This window comes from Zonotrichia albicollis, chromosome 1 (assembly GCF_047830755.1).
Source record: "Zonotrichia albicollis isolate bZonAlb1 chromosome 1, bZonAlb1.hap1, whole genome shotgun sequence".
In the NCBI taxonomy this organism is placed as follows: Eukaryota; Metazoa; Chordata; class Aves; order Passeriformes; family Passerellidae; genus Zonotrichia; species Zonotrichia albicollis.
In genome coordinates this window covers 83,572,693-83,600,060 of record NC_133819.1, presented here as the reverse complement: position 1 = coordinate 83,600,060, position 27,368 = coordinate 83,572,693, and the positions used below count along the sequence as shown (strand labels likewise).

Genomic DNA, 27,368 nt, shown 5'->3' with positions numbered 1-27,368 from the left:
GAGTCTCTAGCAGAGGCACTAGAACAGCAAATCCATCACCACTTAGTTAAGCACCATGTTCAGACTTCAGGAGTTGTTCTAAGCGTACTGATGCCATTAGCAAAAATCCTCCTTCTTACTCAGCTTCTTGAGTTACATGTTTACAACATTAGTTACATGATTGAAGCCAGCTGAAGAATTTCCTAACTTGGTGAAAGCCACATTCTTTATGTCTACTTTGCCAAAAATTCTCTTTTAATAATTCTCTAAATCTAACAATGCTGCCCTTTAGTGTTTTTGCCCATGATGAGATTGTAAATTAATTTCAAATACCCAACTGTGCTTCCAAGTGTACAAAAAATTTTTCCTATGATTATTAAAAAAGCAGGAAAGCAGAAAGCATCCAGATTGTTTTTAGTGGTGGTCCGTACATGTATTATCTGAGAGCTGATACCTGTGATGTGCTAATACTGGAATATGGGCTCAGATTAGAGCTCCTGTTTTGTGAGACAGTTTTTGGATGGTAGAATCTCACTTGGAGATCAAGACTTTGCCAATGTAGAATGCAGCATTTGGAAATCCTTCCTCTAAATCAGTGCCCTGAGCACTGTCCTTAAAATGTCATTCAGGTTTGATTCTTCTCAAAACCTAGTGGCACTTAAATATTTCCTGAGAAAAATTAAAACCTTGATGGGAGGGACTGAGAACATCTTAAACTAGCATATAACACAGTGATTGTCTGTTTTCTTGAGTGAGGAAAGCAGCACAGAAAGCGCCAGGACTGAACTCTGGCTGCCTAAAGGCATATTTGTATTTACTGTTAGATATTTACTATTATTAATTGCCTTTTATTAGTAGATATTTAGAATAGAGACTCGACAGGGTAAAGGCCTTGTCAAGCCTCTATGGGGGGAAAAATGATGCCTGAAGTTGTAGCTTTCACATTTTTCAGATTCCGTACTGCCTTAGTGTGTGACTCTGAATTTCATATAGCATGTTAGTAAGTTCTCTCCACAGTTTAGTTAGACAAAACAATCCTTTTCCACCCTAAGAACCAAGGACATAGTTACAGCTTCAGGCACAAAAAGTGTAAACCATGGCAAATTGAGGAGAGCAAACTGGGAAGATGGGACTTCATAACCTGAAGCTGTAATTGGATAATTAACCCCAATATGTAAATGGACCAAAACTTATAAAAGTGTGAAAACTTGTGACCGATCATCCATCTTGGGTCCATCTTTGGTAGGGCTATGGCCAGGCTTTTGTACTTCCCAAGGTGTATCCTTTGAAGGCCTTTTAATAAATACCTACTTTATTCCTTCTTAACTCTGTCCAGCCTCTGCTCCAGGTCAGCCTGGAACACTGACGTGTTCTTTCCTTTGAATGACGCAGCTGAAGTGAACCACATGGGCATTTTAACATGACTTATTGTAAAGGATAATTAACACTGCAAAGTATGGTGAAATTAAAAACATGATGCTGACTTTAGTTTTTGCTGTTATTTCGTTATTCAGGATTCTAGATTTTGTCCAGTCACTTGCATAAGGTAGAAATTGAGTAGACTTTTCACGTGGATGCATTTTGTATGATTCAAAATTCCTGGCTTAGATTTACAGGTGCCACCAGGAAATTCAAGATTTTGGTGTTACAGTACTTGTTTTAGAAGTACTTTGGTCCTTTTTGTCAACATTAGGAGCATTAATAAGTATGTAAAGTAAAAGCTTGTGTCTGTATAGCAAAATCCCCCTTCTCCACGCTTAGGTGAATGTAATTTCTTGTTGAAGTGAAGGGAGACCACCCACCTTTGTTGATCAGCATCGACTCCGGTTTATTGATCAAATTAGACACCTTTTATAACAGTGCTAATTCACTTCATGCATATTGCAAAATCTGAGCTCCCGACAGGCTGTAGAGAAAACTTCAACTCCTCCTTTTGTTTACAATACCAATATTTGTGTTCTCAAAACTTACTTTTACTTTCCCAAAACAGCCAAAGATAGAATATTTACCTGTTATGAGAAAACTGTCCGAGAACCCTGAGAACATAGTTGTTTACAGAAACAGGCTGTGAGAATTTGCTCCTCACATCTGCCTTTTAAGCCATTTCTGAAAAAATCTCTAACAGTTTCTGTCAGCAAGTTCTTGGGGTTTGAACTTTGGTGTCTTCTTCAGCTCTGAGAGAAAACAAGCATGTAAAAAATCTGAATTTTGTTTCTCTTGATTGCATTCTTTGAAGCATCGGTATTGGTAAAATATACAGTTGTGTTTGAATGCAAAATGAAAAGAACAACAATAGAACTAGAGAAAATCTGATTCACTGGCTTTCTGTAAATAAGAAGTTTTCAGTGAAGATGTTCCAACCTCAACTGGCATCTGAAGGAGAAGTGTGACAGCTCTTGAAACACTGTCTTTCATCTACAACATAGCTGTCTCAATTAGTTCTCGCACCAGTTCCTTGATCCCACTCAGAAAGACAGCATTCATCTTATTAAATGCTGAAGTAAGTTTTTGTGTGTGGAAAGACAACACAGGATGCATTTTTAATGTCTTGAATATTCAAAATAAGTTATTACTCATTATCATGCTGTGCTGTCATATCAAATTTAACATGTTCAGATGAAAAGGTAATACATTAGTCACCTCTCATACTACAAATACCTATTATTTCTAGTCAGAAAATGATAAACACTGAACCATATTCTGCAAGCTCCACTTAGAATAAACATTGTGATACTCTCTAATGCTACTGAGATCTGATGTTTTATCCTCCTTGCATGTTTTCAACAACTGATTCTTTCTTTAATCTCATTCTCCATTTTATTCAGAAAATTGCAAAGGAGACATAACACAATAAAAGTGTATGATGGAATCAGCAAAATAAACCTGCCTAAGTCTGCTTTTAAGAGTGGTTTTAATGATTAACCTCACCCCTCCAGTTCTGCTTCCAGGGATTTCCCAAATTTTCAGCAGTACTGAACTGCTGCAGTAGTACTACTTATGGGTTGGATCTGGACTGCTAAAAAGTGAAATGAAATTCAGCAAATCTGTTATGCACACAGAGAATTATTATTCAACTGTGTGTTTTTTCATGTTTTCCAAAGAGTATCTATTCAATGGCTTAAAAACTTTTAGGGTTTTGTCACAAGTTTTCCTTTCAGGACTCTCACTGGCTTAACAAATAAGGTGGGTAGGGCAGATGTGCCAAATAAACAGGGATCTTTCCCCTCCTGAACTCAGAGCTGTGCATTAAACAGATTGCTAAGAAATACATCATTCTGTTGTGCTTCTGTTTGACAAGTGGAAAAAACACCTAGAACTTAATTTTTCAAGTTGCACTCTTAACATAACTCACATTGTTCTTCTGATTGGAGCCATCAGTGTCTTGTAATTTTAGGAAGAGCAATGGAAATAATCCCTCTTATTGATTAATCACATTGTCTGAATGATATATTGTTTCCTGAAATTTCTGTTGTTTTCCAGGCCTGTTCTAACTGATAAAGTTCCTTTTTTTTTTTTTTTTTTGCCTTAACGATATCAGAAAAAAAATTTTGAAGAAGTGTAGAGAATCAGCCCAATAAGTTCCTCCTTGCTGAAATATGTTAGCAGGGTCAGATGATATTGTTCAAAAATCTTGTAAGCAAAGAAAAATTGGAATTACTGCAAAGCATTTTAGTACAGAAGCTACATAAGCCTGTACCTGTTTTCCAGACACTTTGAAAACAAAGGGAGTTCTCAGCAATACATGCTGTTCTCAGCATGGGCATTGCTAAGTAGTCTCAGCAATTCTATACTATAATTTTTTTCAATTATTACTTTCAGATACAAAGAAAGTTCAAATTTAACAATTGGAAGCACTGATTTTAAAGTAGAAAAGTTTGAAAAGTCACCATCAATTGATGCTGACATTCTTGTACTTAGATACTGGAGTTTAGCAGAGATTTTTTTCTATGTGAAAGTTAGTTTTATCCTCAGAATTAAGATAACACAAATTGCTTATGTGAGTAGAGAAAATTCAATTGACATTGTGTAGCGCTACTAAAACACAACACTAAAACACCATGGTTTTACATTTTTTACTGAGACGTAATTTTTAAAGTTTTGAAATCAAAAGTAAGGGCTGCTAGAGCTTGTTGGGCCCAGTGGAGGTCAGGAGCTGGGAAGTGCTTCTTCCCAACCCACTGAAGCAAAATTTGATGGAATTCAAAACCCAGGGAGGGGATCCTCCTGTCCCACTCCCACTGCAGTCTGAGGCGCAACCTGTAGTGAGGCTGGGCACATGTTCCCAGTAGGAAAATGGGCATACACCATACACAGAGGAGCAATCACAGAGATCCATGGACAGAACAGCTCTCCTACAGCACCCATGTACCAACATGCAGCACTCATGTAAACATGATCTACGCTGATGGTCTAGTTCTTTCTTTCTGGAGGATCAGGTCTGATAGGACATACACTTCCTGACTGCCATCACCCACAGGCACACTTTCACTCGTGGGTCTGGCATGTGGAGTTTTAGTCAATACAATATCCATACCCAAGCTCTGCCCCCTTTGCAAAGTGACTAGCTCAACCCTTGGGTCTTTCCAAATTCAGATCTCCTGCTTGCCAACCAGTTCTGTTTGAATTTTCTTTGTAGTTGCACACACACTCCCCCACACACCCTGTGGGTCTCCTCAGGGACTGGTCTGACTCAGCTCAGCTCCTGACACCCTCAGCTGCTCCCCTACATGATCTCTCTCCAGTAGCACCATCCTGTGCCCCTTGCCATCTAGTCCAGCATGAAGTTTGCTGCCATTCACACACATGCAGGCTCAGAATAAGGACTGCACTTACACCTACACAGAGGATGGTTAGAGATAGAGTTTAGTAGCAATATACAATAGACACATTTAGAAAAGTGTTCACCTGCATCCATTTCCTTTCATCCCTTCTTGTCACCATCTACCTATATTTGTACATCTCTGATCCATGTTTATGCCTTGCTTTCCTCTCCTGTGTCCCATTCCCTAAACACATACCCATAATGCCCTTAATATATACCATTGTGTTTTACACAATTCCAAGTTTCTGCCCACTAGCAAAATTAACTATCCTGTGCTAGCCTTTTAGGCAGGAATCAGCCTGGAAAGGAAGATTTTTTCCAGGGCATCCTGGAAAGGAAGATTTTTCATTGAAGGTTCTTGGTAGGTTTCCCATCAAAAATCATGACTGCAGCAACCTCTTTCCATCATCTTAGAAGCAGCAAATTCAGTGGCTTCTGTTTATGATGTTACTCATCAACTGTCATTGCCCTTTTAATCATCACTGTTTGTGTTTGATTTGATTAGCCTCTCATCAGGTAGTATAAACCCTGTAAAATTCATAATACAATTTATTTTGTTTAGACCATATAATTTATTTCCATCTTTAGCTTACTTTCTTGAAATTTCTAATCCTAAAGGCTTTCTTTGAATGGTCTGTAATGTAATTCAGAAAGAACACAGTGTACAGCTTCATATATATATATAAAAAACTTCTTAGCTATTTTATATTCCTAGTGCTTCTCAGCGTACTTGTCTAGTTTTCTGTGTGTAATGCAATTTAAACTTATCCAGCAGCTTTTAAATTTCCAAGAAAATCACAGAACAACGTAGGTTAAGTTGTAGTAAAGCTCCAGGTGAGCTATAATAAAGGTAAAGAGTAATTAGGGCACGATTTCATGACTGTTTTAATTTGCCATAAATCCATGCTCCCTGTCTAATTGGGTTTTAGACAGACTAGACAGATAACTGAATGATTCATTTTCACTCAGATCCATTCCCTGCATCCATCGGGACACTTCCCTTCTGTAGCAACAGCAGCAATCAATACTTTGTGCTTTTTACTATATTGAAGTGGGAGGGATGACAAAATTTTTTGTAAAATCTATGTGTGGTTTCAAATTATCTTGAAATTTGCTATGTACTTAGGGCTGAAGAACAAGGTTGGGGAGTCAGAAAGGCTTTGAGCAGGAATTTTTTGTTCAAAAATGCAGATCCTTTGAGTTTATGTTTTTGGGTGGAATCTTAAGGACGGACTCTTCTCCCTTTTTAGTAAGGGAGAAGAGTAATGTTTCTATAAAAGCTGCCTGATATTTTCCCTTTTTTTTGTCCATCCTTAATATTCCAGTGATTGTTTTGACCTTCCTGGAACTGAATTCAGAATCTGTCCAATTCAGTATGCAAAACTCCCAGTCATAAATGGAAACAATGTGTGAAAAAGCTCTGGATATACAGAGGATGTGTCCAAATAATGTATAATTAGGAACAAAATATTTATGTGCAGAATGGTAAAGATTGCAATGCAAAATGCACCCAACATGTACGGCAATGGTGTAATTTAGCATGATGTGCCATAGCTATTGAACCCGAACAAATAGATCAGTGCTGTAAAATAAGTCCTATGTTTGGTAGTTTTTCCTGCTGGAGTTCCCATTTCTGAGGCTTCCTGAGCTTGTATCTCTGCTGATGGCTAGGGCAAGGGTGAAAACAATATGTAAAGCCATCTCAGATAATATTAAGTAAATAGAAAACACACGTTGAAAAAAAACAATTAATTTTGTGGGATTGTCATGTTCCTTAAATTTTCTTTGCCTTTTTTACAGGAGTTTGCATAAAACTGAATTTGACATTTGGAAAGGGCACAAGATGCTTCTAGGCAACCTTATCTCCTCATTGCTAAAGTTTTGGGAAAATTAATGCTTATTGGATGTGTCACAAATCATTGTTTATTCTTTGTGAGCCACTTGTGCCTCCAGGCACTATGCATGTATGAATGGAGACTTTGCAATGTCTTCTTAGAAACAGATTAAATTAGTCAGAGTTTTTTATTGTTAATTTTTCTCATTATACAAGAAAATTTTTCTATTCACTAAATAATTTTTTGTCAAATTTTTCATCCAGTTTTTAATGAAATGCTTATTTGCCTTCTGGATAGTTTTAGGGAAGGTTGATTTGCTTTGCTGAGTTATTTTCCATTTAAAATAATTATCAAATAAGACTCCAAAAGGATGAAAGAAAAGCCTGAAAGCTTTCCTGTTTTGTGGGCTGCTGGGGATACATCTAGCCTTTATTCTGTGTCAAAGACTTTGCAGAGTCATTATTTACATTTTGAAGTTTCCAGAGGCTACTAAACATGACTCTTTCAATTCAGTCAAGGCAGGTCAGTTAATTTTCAAGGTTTTGATGCTGTTAAAGGTAATGACACTGCTGTCAGCTCTGTATTTTGCTATTATTAGTAGTATGTATTGAATATTTAGTAAGCTATTTGCAAATTATAATTATTTAATGGAAGTGATAATATGGCAGATATTTTAAATAATTTTTTCTTTGTGTTCATGTTTAATCATGATCTGTCATTCTCGAGAGACTATAATAGTTAAATAGTTCTGTGCAATGCTGTAAGATTATTACTGTCCTCAGTCTTAAGGTATCTTAATTCTACCCTTGTTTATTCTAATTAAATATACTGAAGATCTTTTTTTTTTCCCATTTTCTAAACTGTTTTCACTTAGCAATGTAGCAAGAAAGCATCAGCTTCATTGTTGTGGATGCTGAAATCATCTGGAATAATTGCAAACCGTCCTTGGCCAAGGATCACTCTTACATTGACAACCACTGCTATAATATTAACCATGGCTGTATTCAACATGGTAAGGGAAAAAGGGGTATTTTTTTCCTGGTTTTTTTTTTGTCCATTTAAGATTTGTTGTTGTTGTTGTTGTTATTCAGTATTTGTTTAGATGTTAAATTTATGGCCTGTTGCTATGCCAGGAACCTGCGTGGTAATTGCCAGAGACAGAAATATAAAGCAGAGCAAAAGAAAACATACTGTGTAATTGAGACCTCTGCAAACCGGATGCTCAACAAGAGCTCAGACCTTGGCTAAATATGTTAAAGAAAAATATTATTTATAATGAACAGAAAACAATTAAATCTCAGGTTTGAATTGTGCAAGTCCCTTAGTCATCTGCGCGTCACTTAGAAAAGCAGCATTGCTGAGACAATCAAGTATCTCCTCACAGGATTTGTGGAAGACTTTGTGTGAAACAAACCAAGCTTTATTCAGTTTTGTGATGCTTCTCTGCTGACCCCAAAATTATCATAATGTATATATTATTGGTTTCACATGCTTTTTAAATAAGAAAAAAATTCAAAGTTACGTCAAAACTTCAAAAGTACTGACCTACAAATTCATTAGGGCTTATGTTTGCTTAAGTGACTTCAACCCGTGCTTTTTTCTCCTAACAGAGAAAATTTATGTAATTTTATTATTCCTTTGCAACTATAGAGTAAATTATAGAGTAAATCTGTAAGCAATTATAGAGTAAATCTGTCATTAGTTTGCCTAAAGCATGAATCTTATTGATCTCATTTGGTCTGAAAGGTCTGTTGTCTAATGGGATGAGCAGTACACGGGATCAAAAGTCTTCCTTTGTTTTGCCCTGTTGGCTAAGGTGGATTCTGTTTGTAAACCTGTGAAAGTGTTCAGTTCAGTTCTGCATCTGCAAAGTGGGAACTCTGACATTTATTCAGGCAATGTTTTCATCACAACATCAATGCATAAATTCATGTTTCAAGTGAGTGAGGTTCAGTGCTTTTGAAATTGCAACCCTAATGCTTGCTTGAGTTGCCAGTACTTTTGTTACTTAGGATTTATAAAGGACTTAGAGATTGATAATGCCTACACTGTTTTATTTTGTTTTCCCACACTTCAGGGGACCCTTAATCAATCATTTGTTATACTAAGTACTAAACTTGTCCAAATGATGTAATGTGGGCTTTTAAATGTGAACACTTGAAATAGTTGGTAGAATGTTCTCTCCGTTTTATTGTTAAATTTTTCTAGTCTTGTTAATATTGGTTTTCTGTTCTTTCTTTTTCCTGCTTTGTTTGAAGGAGAGGAGAGAAACACAAAACCAATTCTATTTCCAAACTCTAAAATTTACCTAAGTGAATTTAGTGTGTAAGGATGGGAGAGGTGAAACTCAAAGAAGCAGTGGCTGAAAATAATATAAAACTGAATATAAATTGACTTTTCATCAGTGAAAGCAGTTAGCAATGGAAACAATTATTCTGAAAAGCTGTTGATTGTCCATTAGCTGAAAACTCTTTTTGAATTATAACCTTTAGCCGTGCAAAAGTTGTACAACAGCAAAAACCTCAGAGATTTAGTAACTTGTAAAGTGAAGATCGGGCTAGATTTTCTCTTTTTTTAAACTCTGTAAATATATCAGAAGAAAATAAAGAACCTACTTGGGTTTAAATTATACACTGATTTAGGCTTCATGCATATGGTTATTTATTGAGTAAAAAAATGTAAAAGGAGATATAGTCAGCAACTGTTTTTTGCTTAGACTAAAGTTCTACTAGTGCTTACAGCCCACTTCAAACTTGGCCTTCAAGCAGTAAAAGACATTTTAGCAAAAAAAAAGGAGTTGTTCTGTACATAATTTTTTGAAAAAGGTTTTAATTTTATTGGCTCATGTCCAGTTTTATGTGGACTGAATGTTACAGTAATACCTAATAGGCTGTATTTTAAAGTCTTAGTGCCTTATAAGCAAGTCTTAGCGCCTTATAAGCAATGTTACAGAGTTACAAATAATCATGTTCCAAGATATTCATGAGATGGTAATTTTAAGTACAATTCCCACCTTGAAATTAAACCTTAATAGTTTGACTAGCAAAAATGACTTTAAATGTGATTGTGAATTTTGCATTAGCAAATTGTGGGAGAGACTCTGAAGTATCATTATTATATCTCCAAGCAACATGTACTTAATAGCAGAGTCCGTTAACTGCATTTACTTCCATGAGCCATTTCAGTAGCAAAAGGCAAAATGTAGCCATTAAGATTTAATGGAGATAAAGAGTGTCTAACCATGCCACACCTAATAATTCATCATTATGAGCAAAATGCCAAGTAAAACTCAGTCTTCATGGTCAAGGGAGACTGGAGAAGAGTGGGGGTGCAATTTTATTTGGAATTAGCTGTTTCAGCTCATGTCTAAATCTCTTGTTTAGGTTTGAGATGTGTGTAGTCCTGATCAGCAAAGGGAAGTTAAAAATCAGCTAATGTCACATAAATATCAAATAGTTCTGAGCTGAAGGGAGAGGGTAAGCATTAGATCTGGTGCTAGATAGACAGTAGGACATCTATCAGTTGCTGAGGAAAACTGCTTTTGTCAAGCTGATCTGCTTGACAGGAGAAAGAATCCTGCATGGAGCAATACAGGAGGCCCAGAGAGACAGTAGGACTGCATGATTGTGAAGGGTTACTACTTGAAAACTGAATGAATGACTGCAGACAGTACATCAAATGATTGTGCCTTGTCATCCTCTGGGATTCTTTAGATCTTAAGGAATATAATGCATGATAAAAGATTCTGCAACAGCTCTTGGTTTCAGTGACTTCTGCCATCAAATGCATGACTGGTTCTTGGCACAAGCAACAAGATCTCAGGCTTGTACTGTCCCACTAAGTCTTAATTACTCTAACCACTGGCTTTAACATTCAGGATCATAGAATCATTGAATATTTTGGGTTGAAAAGAATCAAAACAATCTTAAAAAGTCACATAGTTCACGCCCCCCCCCCACCCCGGCCGCCATGGGCAGGGACATCTTTAACTGAATCCAATTGCTCAGTCCTGTCTAACCTGACTTTGAGTGTTTCCAGGATTAGGACATCCACCACCTCCCTGGGAAAGCTGTTCTAGTGCCTCACCATCCTCATCATATGTTTCCTTATATCTAGTCCGAATCTACCCTGTTTGAGTTTAAAACCATTACCCCTTGTCCTGTCACAACAGACCCTGCTACAAAGTTTGTCCCAATCTTTCTTAGGCCCTTCAGGTACTGGAAGGTCTCCCTGGAGAATTCTCTGGGCTGAACAACCCCAGGTCTCTCAGCCTATCTTCAAAAAAGAAGTGTTCCAGCCCTCTGATAATCTTTGTGGCGCTTCTCTAGATATTACTTGCTTTCCTGTCTTTACATCCAGTGAATGTTAACACCTGGACTGTTTCCTCTCAAAGAACACGTTTAGGAATGTGAATACTGAGAGAGGTTTGAGTATTTTTGTTCTATTGGTTATTATACTTCTGTGAGCCCAAACTGCCTTAAATGACACAAGTATTAGCCCCCTCTAAGTCATGAATGATCCTGTGTTCAAATAATGACAAATAATTAATCAAATCTGCTTTCATTCTCATAGTGGAAAGTTGGTTTCTTTAACAGATCTTCCTTTTAGTGTAGCTGACTCTGTTGGTGAACTTGTATTTTTAATTGGTAAGCTCTTTGGCACATACACTCTAATTATACATCCCACAGTGCCTGGCATATTGAAGACAGTTTTGGATGGTGCTTAACGCGTGTCTTTTGAGAAGAATAAATAGACATTGTCTAGAGGTTGACCTGGCCAGGGAGTTGGAAGGAAAAAGCACAGCTGAAGAAATGTAGTTTAAGTGGTATTTGCAGGGCCCAGTCACAAATCTATTCCAGGATTTAAGGAACTTAAAAAAATCAGTATCAGTCTAGGCACACTGGATTAGCAGAGATGCACTAGCAGGTGAGACACTGCTCTGAAATCATGTTTACAGCAGTTCTGATTTCTTTCAAACGTGTGGGAAGAGGTAGAGTCATGCTGTCACTGCCTTTATAAATGAGCATTTCTCTATACAAATCATGCTGTCTGAGTCTGTAAAGGGCCAGCAGGCTCCTCATCTTTCCTGTTGGTGGGAGCTTTGAACAAGGCAGTGACTTGCCACTACATATTGCCTCTTCAGGGGGCTAGGGATTGAATACATGGTTGCACAAAGACAGTTATGCATTTTCACTTGGCACACAAACTTTCATAGAAAATAAATTATTGAGCAACGTTAATTTGGTCCATTTATGCTACAAGACACCAAATAACACAGATGCATGAGCACTTTGATGTTAAGAAGCCTTGTACCAACTCAGAGGAAAAGTGCTCCAAAACTTCTGCTAAATGCATTTCAGTACTTCTGGATTTTCATTATCCTTTTACAACTTACCAATATCTCAGCATCACCTTTATTTGGTAAAAAAATACTTAGTAGTCTTGGTAAGAACTTAGCATTCCAGGCTGTCCTTAAACCTCTCCTTTTGAGCTTGGGAAGAGGGGGAATGATACCGAAATTTGTCATTTTTCACACTATTCTTGGGGCATTCTTGTGAAGATCTGGGAATAAAAGTCCTGATTCAACTGCCAGACAAACTGCCATTTTTCAAAGGAAGCTGTGATATGCATTCTACACCCAAGTACTTTCATACATCGGTGGGAAAGATGGCTTCTTTTCTAATGAGATCTAAACTAGTGAATACAGTAGTTGTTGTTTTCAGACAACAAAAGAGATGCGCTAATTTGCTTATCCCATGTTTTGAGGGAGGTTCTGTCACCACATGGCTCCCATTGAAAGCAGGTATTTTCATTATGTGAGGCAGAAAACTCACAGCTGAGGATTGCAGGTCATGTGAACACAAGAAAAGAAAACACTGTCAGAATATATGAAGTTAAAATAAGAACGTAATGGTAGCATGCTCAGACGTTCCCTGGCAAACATTGGTATTCATAAAAAATACTGCTTTCATTTGAGTCATTTGTGTGGGTGTGACTGCTTAGTAGGACTGAACCTACTCTTACAAAAAATACTATGTTGAAGAACAATATGTATCTTCAAAGCATGATAGCAGATGTAGGTAACTGATGAGAGACAAGAAAGACAAGTGCAAACACATCATTCAGAAGTAAGTGTTGTTTGGCTCATGGCAGGTGACAACATTTCCATATCCTTTTTGTTCTCCTTTTTATATTCATTAATATATGCATAGATATACCATATTTCATACAGTGTTCTGTGTATGCAGGTAACATTTATAGGTCATAAATGCTTTGTGCGAGGTTCAAAACCCAAATTAAAATGCTTTATTCTAAATTATTTATATAAATATGCATGCCATATGTCTTTCTGTAATATAATTGTGTTTGAGTTCTTCATGTTATATAATCTTTGCTCTGGGGACATGCAAAAAGTGGAATTCTGAAACTAAATATTTCATGTCCACAGAAAAAGTATATGCACTGTTAGTGGGATGTGGTTCTCTTGGCAAATGTCCTTGTTAACAGAAGTTATTAAATAGCTAGAGGCTTGGAATGGAGAGTAAATCCTCAAAGCTGTCTGAAGGGGATTTTTTGTCCAAAGTTGTTCCAGTCAAAAGAGGCAGGTGAGCATCAGCTGCCTTAAAAAGTAACCAAGCAATTTCAGAAAATCCTTAAGTAGAGAAGGAAATAGTGTGAAAATAAGAATAAAAGAAACAGAATCATAGAATAGATGAGGTTGGAAAAGACCACAGTGATCATCTGACCCAAGCAAGGTCATCCTGGAGCACATGGCACAGGATTGTGTCCAGACAGCCCTTGAATATCTCCAGTGAGGGAGACTCCACAGCCTCTCTGAGCAATGTGGAAATGTGTGACAGGAGACAGAGAGCTGTGAGTGGAAACAGATGCCTGTCAAAAAAACTATTCTGACACTGTAATAAGTCACCTCTTTGGCATCACACCTCTGCCTCAGCCAGCAAAGGCAGCCTGCCTGTCAGATACTGTGAGCTGCCTGCACAAATGGGCTGGGACAAGCAGGGACCACTGCTCAGGTTTGTCCCTGCACAGGAACCTGCAGGGCTCTCTCTCCAGCATGTGCATGGACAGCTTGCAGGGAGCTGCACAGGTGCACATAGAGTACCTGCATCTCCTTTCAGCAGTGTGTGCCAGCAGGGGAACCTGCATTGCCAGAAGGGGAGTGTGTGCATTTCACTCACACATCCTGTGGGAAGAGGCAGATGTGCATGTAACTCCCTTCATGTGCACGTCAGTAGAGCTCTTTGGGATCAGTTATTGAAGGATGTTTCAAAATCTGTAGGTGTTCATTAACATTTTGTAGGGTCTGTTTTCATGGTTTATCGGTTCTATTTCTGGTACTGATCCTCGTCTGTAGCAGCGTGGGGTATTTCCCCAATGGGAAAAGATTCAAAGGATTCCACACTCTTCCTGACTTTGTAGTTCACTGATGGCAGGTTAATTATATGCAGTTTCACATACACAGTTGTGTTGGCAAAGCAAGGGAACCAAAAGTGCAACTGCAGAAACACAGGTGAGTGCCAGCTTGGTGTTGGTAGTAGGTGGCGTATTGATAACCTTTGCAAATCCACAACCTTGGACTTCTTTTGAAGGGGAGTTAAGAGAGAAAATGGCTTCAGACTCTTCTCTGCAGAGCCATAAAACATATTGTCATGGTTTGAGCCTGGCACAGAGCCAGTGCCCCCATGAAAATGCCTCACCCTGGTGTCTGCTGTGAGATGTGACCAGGAATAAGCAAAACAGGCTCCAACTTAAACATAAATAACACTTTATTACCTGAAACTACAGGAAAAACTAGGAAAGACTATAAGGAAAAGAAAAAAAAATTGAAAACCTTACAAAAACCACTTTTCCTCCTCCCCACTCCCTAACTTTCCCAATCCAATACATTCTCTCAAAAATACCAACTGCTCAGCCTTGGCCCCACACGTTAGTATACTCAAACTGCAGTTCATGGAGAGGAAAAGGAGTCCTTCTTGTTCCATAGGCTTTTCCTGGAAACAGTGAAATCCCGGATGCTTCTTTGTCACTTTGGCACCGCCCGGAAAGTCCATTTGCCGCTTGTGACATGTTCCTTCCATGCTCAGTGCTCTCACCACCGAGACATGGCCAGAGCTGCTTTTAGGGTGGTCTTTCAAGGATGCCTTGTCTCACTCCAAAAAGGCACAGTCTCTGCTTTTGGGACAACTGTCCCCCCCATATATTTCCAACCCCCTGGGGCCGGGGGGTCCTCACAAATGAACCCTCCTGGTTTTGAGGCACTGCCTCCCCCTAAATGCAGTCTGTGTCACAGGAACAACTGAGTCCATGGCTACAAGAAAACGTCCAGCCCAAAGGCCACTCCAAATCATCTCTCCCCATCCAATCATCTCCACAAACTCCGGGCCAAGGTCCTTATCTCATATCATCTCTCATCTCCCTTCTTATTCAGCTTCGAGGAGGATTAGCATTTTCGCAAGGCCCCAATCATGCAGGAAAGGGTTAAAAGTTTTCAGTCTCTGTCTGTCCTGGGAGGAGATGATACTCCCACACGTGCTGCTGCTGCGGCCGGCCGGGCTCTCTCTCTCTCTCCCCCCTTCTCCTCCTGGCTGGCTGCCATCACATTCGGTGCCGCCGGCTCTCTCTCTCCGGGGGGGGGGGGGGGGGGGGGGAAGGGGAGCTGGCTGCTCTCCTGGGGGGGGGGGGGGGAAGGGGAGCTGGCTGCCCGATGTCTCTTGGGGCTCCCCCACCCTTCCATCCTTGGAGCCCCCCCCGAAGCCCCCTCAAGCCCATCACTGTCCAGGCCCAGGCCTCACCGCATGGCTGGCCCCTCCCCCGCCCAGCAGCAGCGGGCCGGGCGAGGGAGAGAGGTCTGAACTCCTCGGCCGCGATGTCCAAAAAGAGGAAGTGCCAGGGCAGTGCCCTGCTTTTAACCCCTGTGTATTCTCGGAGGTGTGTCCAAACCCCACTGGCCACACCGGACGCCAGTCTCAAACCCAAAACCTTCATTGGTTTGACCACAGCTTCCCAAAATTCCCAACTTCTTCCTGGTCAAACCATGACACATATCAAAGGGCACTCAGCACAAGTGGTGACATGGGAGGTTGGATAGTCTTTAGAAAGATAAAAGGAGTTACTGTGCATGAACAGCGCTGACTGCTGCCAAGGGGGATTGTGGGTCTCCATCCTTGGAAGTTTCCAAGACCTGGCTGTCCAGAACTGTGACCGAATGACTGACCAGATCTAACATTAGTAAATCAATAAACCATTTTGACCCACATTTAGTTGCTGTGAGTTGAGCAGTTCAGGTTTCCTCTGTAACAGTATTTAAAGACAGAAATGGAGAAAGAATTTGGAGGTGGGTTACTCAGTGACTACCTGCAGGGAACAGGGTGTGACAGGGAGGTGACCTCTGGAGCTCTACTCTGGTCAACCATGAGTGGATTTTCATAGTTAGTGTATAAGAGAGACTATGAAACTAATAAATTAAGGTGACAGTCAGTGTCTGTGAGGAAAGGCTTGGGATTTTAGAAAGGAAAAAGTCAGGTATGGATTTGAGAAAATAAAAAGAACTAGGATGAAATTTAGTAGTAAAAAAGTCAAGATTGTAGTTGGTCTGACAGACTAGTGACAAGAAATTCTGATACATGTTGGAAGCTCATCACATGGATAGGCAATGAGTTCAGGATTTTAATTAATTAGGTGGGTTTAATGTCAATTCAGCTGAATCACAATAACCATCCATGTGACTGCTTTGAACTCATGGTAAGTAAGAACTGCATTTTCCTAGGTGAGTCCCAATGAAGGAAGGCTACCTTCACATTTTCTGAGCATGATGTTAATAGCTGGGGTGATGTCCCTGTGCAGAATGTGTTAAGCTGTCTGAGCCCCAGCTGCATGAGGTACAGTGAGCTTTTAAGGTTTTGTAGCTGTGAGCAAAGGAGCATTGTTCTGGATATATAAATTCAGTTTTTTAATTCAATTTATTCAAAACATATAAATCCCTCAAAGGCAGATGTCAAGAGGTTGATGCCAGGCTCTCTTCAGTGGTGTCCAGCAACAGGATGAGGAGCAATGGCCATAAACTAAAACACAACAAGTTTCACCTCAACATGAAGAAGAACTTTACATTGAGGGAGGAGAAGGCTGCCCAGGGAGGGTGTGGACTCTCCCTGTCTGGAGTCATTCAAAACCCACCTGGACACGTTTATATGTAAACTGATCTAGGTGACTGTGTCATGGCAGGGCGTTGGACTGGATGATCTCCAGAGGTCCCTTCCAACCCTAAAAATTCCTTGACTCTAGAATGTATGAGAATATATTTTCTGCAGGATTTGTATTAATGCTGTTGCATGACTCACTGATAAAATCTGGGAAGTGTGTTGGCAGTTTTGGTCACCCAGAAGGTTGAATTGAAAGAAATATGTACAGAGGGTGACTACCAGACTAACTGGGGGAATGAAGAGCTTGCTTTCAGGGAAGAAACAAGAAAAAACATAGATTGATGAGCACAATGAAGCCTGAGATTACACTTTATATTAGGACTTTAAATACTAGGGAGAGGAAGAAGCTATGTGAAAACTAAAGGATGAGATGATGACAAGAAGAAAGACAAGCAAACTGGCCATGAATAGTGACTAAATGTAGAAACAGCTTAAATATTGAGATTCAAGCTACTGGAATAAATATAGTCGTCAAAATCTAAATTGTTAAGAAAGTACTGGATCACTGCATCAAGGAGGTCTGTATGATGTTGGTTTCCTGTGTGATTACTGGCTGAATTTGATGCCCCAAGAGATAACTGGATCCACTTTTCAGATTCTATTCCATCAGGTCCGATATTAATGTCAGCATTATGATGTTATTGTATCAACTTCAGTAATGGCTCCATATTCTTTCTGTAATTCTTCCTTTATTTAAATAGGACATTCAGTTTAGGTAAATCCAGGAATTATTAATATTGAGTTTATTTCTTCAATGTCTCTTGGGTGTGCGAGCTTCTGATATGTGAAAGTAATACAACAAAGAGCTTTTGTCTTTTATTCAAGTAGAAAGTGTCAGATGAAGGTTAGCACGCTTATTTTTGTTTGAGAATGTAGGAACAAGTAATCATGGTATGTCATCTTCCTTTTCCTATTTCAAATTAAAATAAAAAAGTAGTGAAATACTAAAGTTAAATGGTTACATGTAAACCTTTCTCTCCTTCCCCATTTGACTGTTCTCTATTTTGACCTTAAACAGCTGTCATGCTAATGGATTATATATTGATTTTTTTTTTCCTAGTTTTTCCTGGATAATGATGTGATAGCTTTTTCCTCAGTTCTTAATTCATCAAATGCAAGTTTTCCTAATTCAAGTAATCAGACACGGTGGTGTATACAAAATAACTGTTTTTTCCTACCGGTAAGTTCATTTCACATTTCTTTGTTTGTTTACAACAATTGCACTAAATTGACTGTTACCAGATCTGCTTGAAGTTAAACACCCACCCATTTTTTAGACTGCAGTAAAAGCTTGATTTTTTTTTTTAGTCAGCTGCAACTGCATTTGAAGTAAGTGGGAAGTTAAATGAGATTAGTACTTCTGAAAATAGAGGTTTTAATGAATGTCAGATTAAAAAAGCAGGAAACAGTGTAATAACAAGGAATCTTAATTCACCCGTGCTAACACATTACAAGATATCAAGATAACACACAGCATCTGCAAAACAGACTGTGCACTGAAAACTGGTTAGTCTGCAGGCAGGTTTCCCATGGTGGGAATATTTTCAGGTGGCTGACCTGAAAATATTCACCATTTTCATCAAATGTGAAATTGTCACACTTCAGTCATTGCATATTTTGGGAAAGCTGGTGTGAGAGGGGTGGAAATAAAACTCTCATGTGCCAATATATAAACTGCTTAAGAGACCTGAACTGATCTGAAGGGGATGTCTCAGTGTGAACAAAAGCGCAATGGCACATGCAAGAGGAGGGGGAAGGACATTGCTGAAAAAAAGTGGGACCTGTGTCCTAGAGAGAAGTGATTCCTTAAAATATTACAAAAGACCTGCAGTTGAAAATGTCAAGCCATATATTGTGTCAAAATATATGGGTTTGGGTGAATAAGCTGGTGGCAGCAGGAGGAAAAGGAAGTTTATTTCGTCTCTGTGGTGAAATAATCACCAAATTGGTGTGTCCTGATTTCAGGATTTATAGCTTTTAAAGTATTAAAACAAATTTTTTCATCTACGAAAATTTGTCTTTGATAGATTGGCATAAAAAATTGTGTTAAAATTTCACTTCTGACATTAATACATGAAAAATTAAAGTTAGCTAAAGATTTTAAAACATCTCTCAAATAAGCCTTGTTTTCATCCTCAGATGCTGCAAACATTTTAGCTGGAAAAAGCTTTAAATTCCTTTTGAGTTACCACTTTTAATTTTTTCTTTAGTCTGGGATTAAAATTTCTCTCTTTTCACTCTATAAGATATTGAATACGTAGGCTGACAAATGTTTGTTTCCTTAAATTAAAAATTTGTTATTTTGAATCTGTGTGTTAGTTTTAAGCTTTGCTCATGTCAATAAACTTTATGTGATTTATGATAGTAAACCTGACATCTATTGACTATGTCATCTAAAATGAGTGCATAAGAGCTTTGGAAATTACTTTAGCCCCAATTGATTTAAGTTCATTTTGTAGCAAAGCAATTTATTTGCCTCCTTCTCTACCCCCCAAAATAACTTTTTTTATTAGTTTAGCTTACTTTTAAAAAAGACTTAGCAAAGATTCCTCAGTAAATTATAGCAACATTTTTGTGTTCAGTTTGGTTTAGTTTTGCTATGATGCTTCTGTAGGTTCTGTGTAATAGAAGCTGACATGTATATCTGTTCCTGGAACAAAATACAGTCCTGTATTAGTGCTGCCACATCCACATGTTAAATAAATAGAAGTTATAATACTGGCATCTAAAAGATGCAGTTTTGGAATATATTTTATTTGACTAGGAAATTTTTTTACAAAATTACTTTGTCCTCAAGTAATTTTTTCTCTATAGACATATAGGAGTAGAAGTCCTTCCTACTTGAGTGAAGATCTTTATACCCACAGAACTGCAGGTCTTAAATTTTAAGAGAAGAGACTAAATGCATTGTGCTGGATCCTAAGTGTGTACTACCCTGGTGCAAGACACCAGACCTGTGATCTCAGTAAGAAAGACAATCAGATTCTGTAAGGCATTGGTTAAAATACCTTTATTAGCTAGCACAAGAAAGAAAAAGAGAATATATATGGGCTTATGCCCCTTTAGATGCTGAGAATCTTGATTTATACAGCATGAGGTGCAGATTCTGTCTGTGGAGAGGTTACCCAGGATTTTCCTCCTTTGAGCTGTTGGAGTACTTTCTTAAAAGGGAACATTTCTATTCACTGCTTCAACTGTCAGACCAAAGGGCCTCCATGAGAACTTGCTGTGCACTGTTGGATAAAGCCAAGGCCTCGTGTTGGTGGCAGGTGGGAGCTGCCTGCAGGCTTCTGGGTTGTGACAGGTTGGCTGAGCTGGCTGAGGTTGTCCTGGGGCTGGGGGATGCCCTAAGCAGAGCAGGGGCCTGCACCTGCTCAGCTTCACTGCTCTGTGGATTGATTGCCAGGCTCTCCAGATCTGCTTGTGTCTAACTGAAACAGGCACTGCAGTGCAAGGTCTGCATTCTGAAATGTGTGACTGTGCCACTCTTCTCTAATTCATCCACCCTTGTCTGAAATTTTCAATCTATTCTATGTATTTGTATGAAACACTGTCAGAGACTGTTCCACTTGGAAATTTCTGGGTCTTTGTCAAACAGTATTCAGTTATAGGTTCAAGACTGCCTCTCCTTGTTACTTTTTGGAAAACTGATTTCAACACTAGAATGCCATACTGATTCAACAAAAGAATACTGCTATTTTTATGTAACCATGAATTTGGAGGGTGACCTCCTCTGAAATGCAGCTAACAGAGAGGTTTTATTTTTTTTTCATGATTCTGAACCATAGTTCTATCTATTTCTTATTTCAACCAGATCTTTGAGCAAATTACAGTAGCAGCAAAGATTGAGATGGCAGATACATTCTGTCTGATGGGTGCTGTGAAAATTATCCTTCTTAGTGATCCTCCAAAATTAGTATACAGTGATTCAGGTTCTGTCAAAATTGCTGCCATCAACAAGTCAACACTAGTCCGAAAATAGCATGACTAGAAATAGAATGCTTTGTAGTTTCAGAAAAGAAACTTCCTTTCAAGGTGCAGGACTGTAATTTTCAAGAAGCATTTCTGGCAAAGGGGTTGCATATTAAAGACTAAGATAACGATTCTAGAGATGATTCCTGTTTTAGCATTAATTCTGATGCTGTAATCAATTGCCAGGAAATATTAGAAGAAAATATTTTTCCAGAAATTTAACTTCAACTATACATATTTTTGTTGATATATATGACTAGGAAAGAAAATACTTTAATACTTTTTTTTTTTCTTAGCAATTGAGTATGTTTTTATACGGTTATTACTCCACAGGATTTGAGAGAAGGATTTTTTATATTTATATTATGCATAGGCCCTGTTAATAGCTTTGTATTTTTCCTATCCTGGCTGTTTATAAAATTGCATATCTGTGAGATTCATAACTGTGTACTGCATCAGTTTATAACAGCTACAAATATAGGCAATGAAATTATTGCTTCAGGCCTTTAGACATTTTTACCTTGACCCAAATGCTAGCAAGACATTCAGGGTAATCCTGGGACTCAAGCATGAATGAAAATTTCACAGTGGAACAGGAGTAAATCTTATGTCGCTCTGCTGGCAACAGACTCTTACATTAGATTTCAACACCAGCAGTGGTATCCCACAAATGTAGATGAGTAAATCAAAAGTGTCAAAGGGTGAAAATTAGGGAGCATAAATTTATTTTTATTGGCTGTCTATAAACCATAGTGTCCCAGATTGTGATAGATTGCACACTTCGGTGGTCAGTCAATGGTTTGTTTTTTAAAGTAGCCTGAGCATTTTATTATGCATGATTTCCTACTCAAGAGCCAAATTCTAAATATTTTCCATTTGATTTCTCTTTGCCAGTATTTTATATACAGCTGCATATTAGGGCTCATTTCCTGTTCTGTTTTCCTGAGGATAAATTATGAGTTGAAAATGGTAATAATGTTGATTGCATTGGTGGGCTACAATGTTATCCTTCTGCACACTCATGGGCCCATGCTGGATGACTACAGCAAATTTATGTATGCAATGGCACCTCTTAGAAGGTAGGTGGCTAACTCCAGTCTTTCTGAAGTTCAATACTACCCATGGAAGCTCTTAGTCATGGAACACACATATTTGGCTGTGTAATCTCAGTCACAATGTAAAATCATTGTCATGCTGCAGCAAATGTTTGATTTAATGTCACACCTCAGAGCATTAGAATAAAAGAAGTCTGGACAAGGCATTTAAATCACACACTATGGGAAACAGAGTATGGTTTAATTTGAATTTTTGTCACAAAGGACTTTACAAGAAGTCATCACCAAGTTTTTTAAGGTCTCAGACTGCACATAATTAAGGTTTTTAGGGGATATTTTCTACAAGCTGAAGAAAATCAGCTTCCCCAGAACTATTACATAGTCTGAAATGTTTACAAATAAAGTCTTAGTGATTGAACAAATTAGTAGACCAACAGTATGGATATTTTTTTATTTTGTTTTGTTGTGCCTGTGCATTTGTATCTTAAGTTCTTAGTGAGGCTGCTGAAATCTTTGTTACAGCTAATAATATGTAAGACCAAAATGACGACTCCAGTTCTTGTTATTGCTGTGTAAAATAATATTTGGACAGTTGTAATTTCTACCTCATTTTCAAAACAAAGAGGCGATTCTCTTCTGTGTAGGCCAAGTGTATGGCATATGCCACACCAGAAAATCTGGATATTCATACTGTAGTTTCAATATAATTTTTCCTGTGCTGTAACAATCATGGAAAAGGATCTCATTTGAAAATCTGGGGAAAAAAAAGTATGTTTTCTTTGCACTTAAATCTAAAGATTAAATGAACAAACCTAAGTCTTTGTTTCCATTTTATTAATGGAAAGAGTATGTGTGTGATGGTATGGAGAACCAGGGAAGAGGTTAGATTGAACTTGTGTTTCTGGCAGCTTTGATTTTGTCAGTCAAGCTCTGCACCTGTTGGCATTTTCCTTCCTAAATCTCTTACCAAGGTTCTTGTTTCAGTGGCATGAGTAGGAGAGTTCTAGTGTGAACTGTTTTCCTTTAGTGACTTTTGCCAAAGCAGAGTTTTTAATAAACTCTTTACAAGTTTGTGCCTCCTCAAGAGAAAGGGTATCTTGGGAGATAGGTGCTTTAGTTTCTTTTTCTGCATATTCATTGGATATGGTCGAGCTCTCCACAATGGAAATAGTGTTATTGCATTAAAAATCTATTTTTATTCTACTTGTATAGAATAAGCCACAAATGCTCTCCATTTGCAAGTAAAAAAGGACATTATTTTTCCTAAATCCTCATCTTATTATTGGAGTTCAAAATGTAGGCACATTTGCAGAGAATATTGTAGAGGTAATTAAATCTACATAATATAAATAATGATATTTTATCAAATATTATATTGTATAATATTTAAATGTTCTTAGTTTATGTATCAGAAAGTAGTGCATATAAATTGTGGTCTTATTTTTGTGCTTGAAGTAATATTGGTTTAACTTTTGAGCAGCCTGCTTTACTTATGTTTTTATTTTATAGGCCAGGAATACTGAAGGACCTGAAGACAATGGGCTCAATTTCCTTGTTCATATTCTTCATCACATTACTGGTTTTGGGTAGACAGGTAAGACACACACTTCTCTTCACCTGCACCAGTGGACACAATGCCAGCTGCCACATGCAGCCTGTCACCTTCTCAAAGAAACACCTTTGTCCTGTTCTTTCCCATAGCCTTGCAGAGGAGTGTCAGGAGCATCTATGACATAATTTTCTTTCTTGCCTTCCAATATGCCCTTAAAACTCACCAGTAGCTATCACTGACACTATGCTGATAGTGTACTGTGACTATTGCATCTCATTCTGACCAATAGTGGCTCCTAGCTTCCTGCCTTGTTCCCATCTGTCTGCATCCATCTGCTGTCTCCCTGGCTGCTTAATTGCAAGCTATTTTCTTCACAGTTATTACAATTTGGTGCAGACACAGAAACAATGCAGCACACACACAGAAGTGTACCACATGCTGAGGCCATGGTTGCACTAAAACTGTGACCCAACAGGAAACTACTCTTTTTATGACCCAGTTGTGCTTTTCCAGAACAAATGTGATGTCAATGGTCTTACCCTGTATTAAGCTGAGGCAAGGTGCAAGGGCAGTTCTTTCTCTAAATCCTCAGGGTTGTACAGGATTCATGGCTGAGATGCAGTTCCAGCCCATTGTGCCAGAACAATGCAGTGCACAAGACAGGGCTCTGAAACTGAAAAGGCAATCCATGTGAGATCTCATGAACAGCCTGAGCCGTCACAGACTGCAGCCTTGGAAAGAACTTTATCCCAGACTGTCCTTAAATCATTCATTTACATTATAACTCCTCAAAAGTTAATGACTGTCATTTAAATTGCCATGCAGGCCCTGCAGGTTACTACACAAAAATTCTTATCTGGCAGCTTCTGCACTATTTATTGTATTGGGGAACATCCTTCTTGATTTAGAAATAACATTCTTCATCTGCCTTGTCAGCAGCAGCACTTAGAGTTTATTCATTTGATGGTGGTGACAGAGTGGGTCTAGAGCACAGCTACTTTCCCTCAGAAAGAGGGACAAGTTTTTCGTCTCATCAGTGGAGAATCTTTAGTCCCTGTCAACCCAAGTCTCGGATGGAGGCAAAGGGTGCAATACCAAGAATAAAGGAGAGAAGGAATATCATCTTCATTGGGAAAAGAAAGATTTCTTAGTCGATTCAGTCACATTAACAAGGAAGTTTGTTCTCCATGGAGCTACAGGTGTTTTCTGTCACACCAACTAAGAAATGAATGTAAAATGGAAAAAGTCTTCATTTTTAGAGCTGTAGGTCCAGGATCCTTGTCATGATAACATTTACTTGTAAGCCTTCAGTCTTTTGCCTTTGATTTTTCTAACTATTCTCTTGTAAAGAAGAAGGAGAAAAAAGCTTCTGCATTTTCAAATGCTTTCAAGCAGTCTAAAATGGAAAATGTTATGAACTAACTTTGTAATACATACCTGGCATAAGAGTTGCCATTTAAAGTTACTGTTGGTGATATTGATTGGTAGCAAATGCTTGGAAAAAGAATAGGGGAGGAAATCAACCTGTATAGTGTGACCTATTCACGGACATATACTTCCCACCTTCTGCCAGTTAGTATTTCTGTGGCTGTGTTTAATAGCTATTGGCTGTTCTGTTTTCTGTTTCACTGTCTGATCCATTTTTAACCCATTTTATCTTGCTGATGTTCCCAACACTGATAATGAATTTCACAGTTTGATAAAAATTCATGGGACAGTGTCTGTCTTTCTATTTTTAGACTTTCTCTTTTCTACTTTTATTGAGTGGCACTTGTAGGATGCTGTTGAGCCATCTTGGCAGTGTCAACAAAGTAAAATTCTTCCTTACCCTTCTTCCACAGAGGGTAATATGCAAGTAATTTCTCTGTTAGTTATTGCATTTTTTTGCAGATAATACTTTTTTTTTTAATATCTGATTATTTAAAAAATGCTGAAGATAATAGCACTGATGAAAAGGACAGCCTTTCTACTTCCCTTCCGCTGCCATTGGTGTTCCTCTGTCCCCAGGATGAGTAACCAAACGTTCATCCAAACAAAAAGTGGATGCTTTCCTGCAAGCCTAGCTCTGTGAACATGCTCACCACTGGTCATAGAGATGCCTCTCCTGAATCACAAGCAGCAGGGATCAGTGCCTCTTGTTCAGTGGGGAGGAAGGATCAGTATGTCATTACATGGTTCATGAGCCTACCTAATTCCTGTAGCTGCACAGCTAGCATCACCACTGGAAGAAGCAGACCTTCCCTCTGCTGATTGTTCCTATCCCTTTGTCTCTTCATTTGTACTGGCCCAGCTCACTGTGTAGATGTATAGTGGATCAAAATAGAGAAATGGTCAGGATTAAAAATTAATCCTGCAGAAGTGGTTGGTTCTGAGGCAGATCTATTTTCCAGATTTATGGTGTGGCCACAGCAATGCTTCCGCCAGAAGAATGGGGGTGAACAGACAAAAGTGAGGTGGAAAAAGCAGAACTTTTTTTTTTTTTTTGATGGCCCTGCCAGCATAGGTGACAACCATTTCCTGACACTGAGACGAAGTGACTCATTTCACCCTGCATACAGATCCCGAGAGTTACTTGATAATGGGCTGGCAAGACGCAGACAGTGTGCTGAGAATGGTGATTCTTCCACCCTTCCCAGGAGAATCCAGATTGGTGTGGGCTTGACTGTGTAAGGAGTGCTCACTTTTAAACACGGTTGAGCACTAAATCTCTCTTATGATCTGCTTTGAGTCCAGTATTGACATAGCCTGTGAATTCCTTTCTCAACAGTACCTAAAATATTTATGTGTCCCGTTCCTCTGTAGGCTGGCTGTATAGTTTTCCATGATTGATTATATTGTAGTTATCCACACTGAGTTTCATTGGTAGTTTTACTGCTGAGGTGCTTGTGGCAGCTTCCCAGAGCTGTAAAAACTGTTTCTTTGTTGTCTCTGTTCTTTTTTAGCAAGCTTTTATTTTGCGACAGAATTCTTCTCGTTTTGAACAAAGTAGTCTCTTCAAGAGCCTCTTCTGAAAGAATTCAATGAAAACTTATTTCAAATTTCACTGCTAGTCACATGACCATTTATTTCTTTGTAGTTGATGGGGGCATGTTTACAGAAAGTATGTCAACTCATCCACTTGTATCAGCATTAGCCACTAAGTCTAAATAGCTCTTTTCTTTAGCATTTACTGGCTTTTTTTACAAGGTACCTTGCTCTATTGTTCCTGCTTCTTTTCCAAAGACATGCCTTATATCTATACCCTTTGTCAGTTCTCTAGCATTCTGTCTGTCTTGATTGATCAGGATAAGTTTAGTATCATGCAAACAAACCAACACAAAAATCACTACCACCACAATTCAAAATAATTTAATAAGCTAGTGCTCTTCTCTTTTTGAAATATGATATGCTGACTTTTCTAATTTCAAAGCAAATTGTAGAATATATTCTGATTTTTCTTTTCTGATCTCTGAGTACTCTTTGCCCTTTTTTGGAGCAGCCTAAATTTAATTCAGTAAAGAGTAAGGTAGTAAATAAATTATCTTTTTTATACTAGCTTTTAAAGGAGAAACATATTTTTGAAAACTTCATTTAGCTACCACCTTTTTTTTTCACTAGAAAGTTGGTACATTCTATGAAGATTTAATTTCACAGGCATCCATGTTACTTTTGTTAATTTATGCCAAGGATTTTGACATCCCAAGGTTTTACTGAATTTTTCCTGCATGAATACCATTTGTGGCATTTGAATTTATGTGTATTTATATTTATACTATAAATATAAATACATCTATGTGTATTTATATTTACACTAATCCAAGTTATTGGATGTATACATATCTAACATATATATAAACAAGACATTCTAAAAAAGTGCATGTATTTTGCATCATGTGGACGGTTCTGAAAAAAATTCCTATTCATGACCTCACACTTTATAGGACTGATAATTGC

General features: G+C 38.3%; 1 protein-coding gene across 2 annotated transcripts in view; it reads left to right on the top strand.

Moving 5' to 3' along the window:
* Positions 1–27,368, top strand: part of ADCY2 (adenylate cyclase 2) — a 206,407-nt gene that overhangs the window by 163,562 nt on the left and 15,477 nt on the right. For both annotated transcript variants that reach the window (XM_005484268.4, XM_074545999.1), the window contains 4 exons: positions 7,511–7,648; positions 17,917–18,036; positions 21,723–21,907; positions 23,393–23,477. In XM_005484268.4, the coding sequence (XP_005484325.2) occupies positions 7,511–7,648; positions 17,917–18,036; positions 21,723–21,907; positions 23,393–23,477 (528 nt within the window). The remainder of the gene's footprint in view (positions 1–7,510; positions 7,649–17,916; positions 18,037–21,722; positions 21,908–23,392; positions 23,478–27,368) is intronic.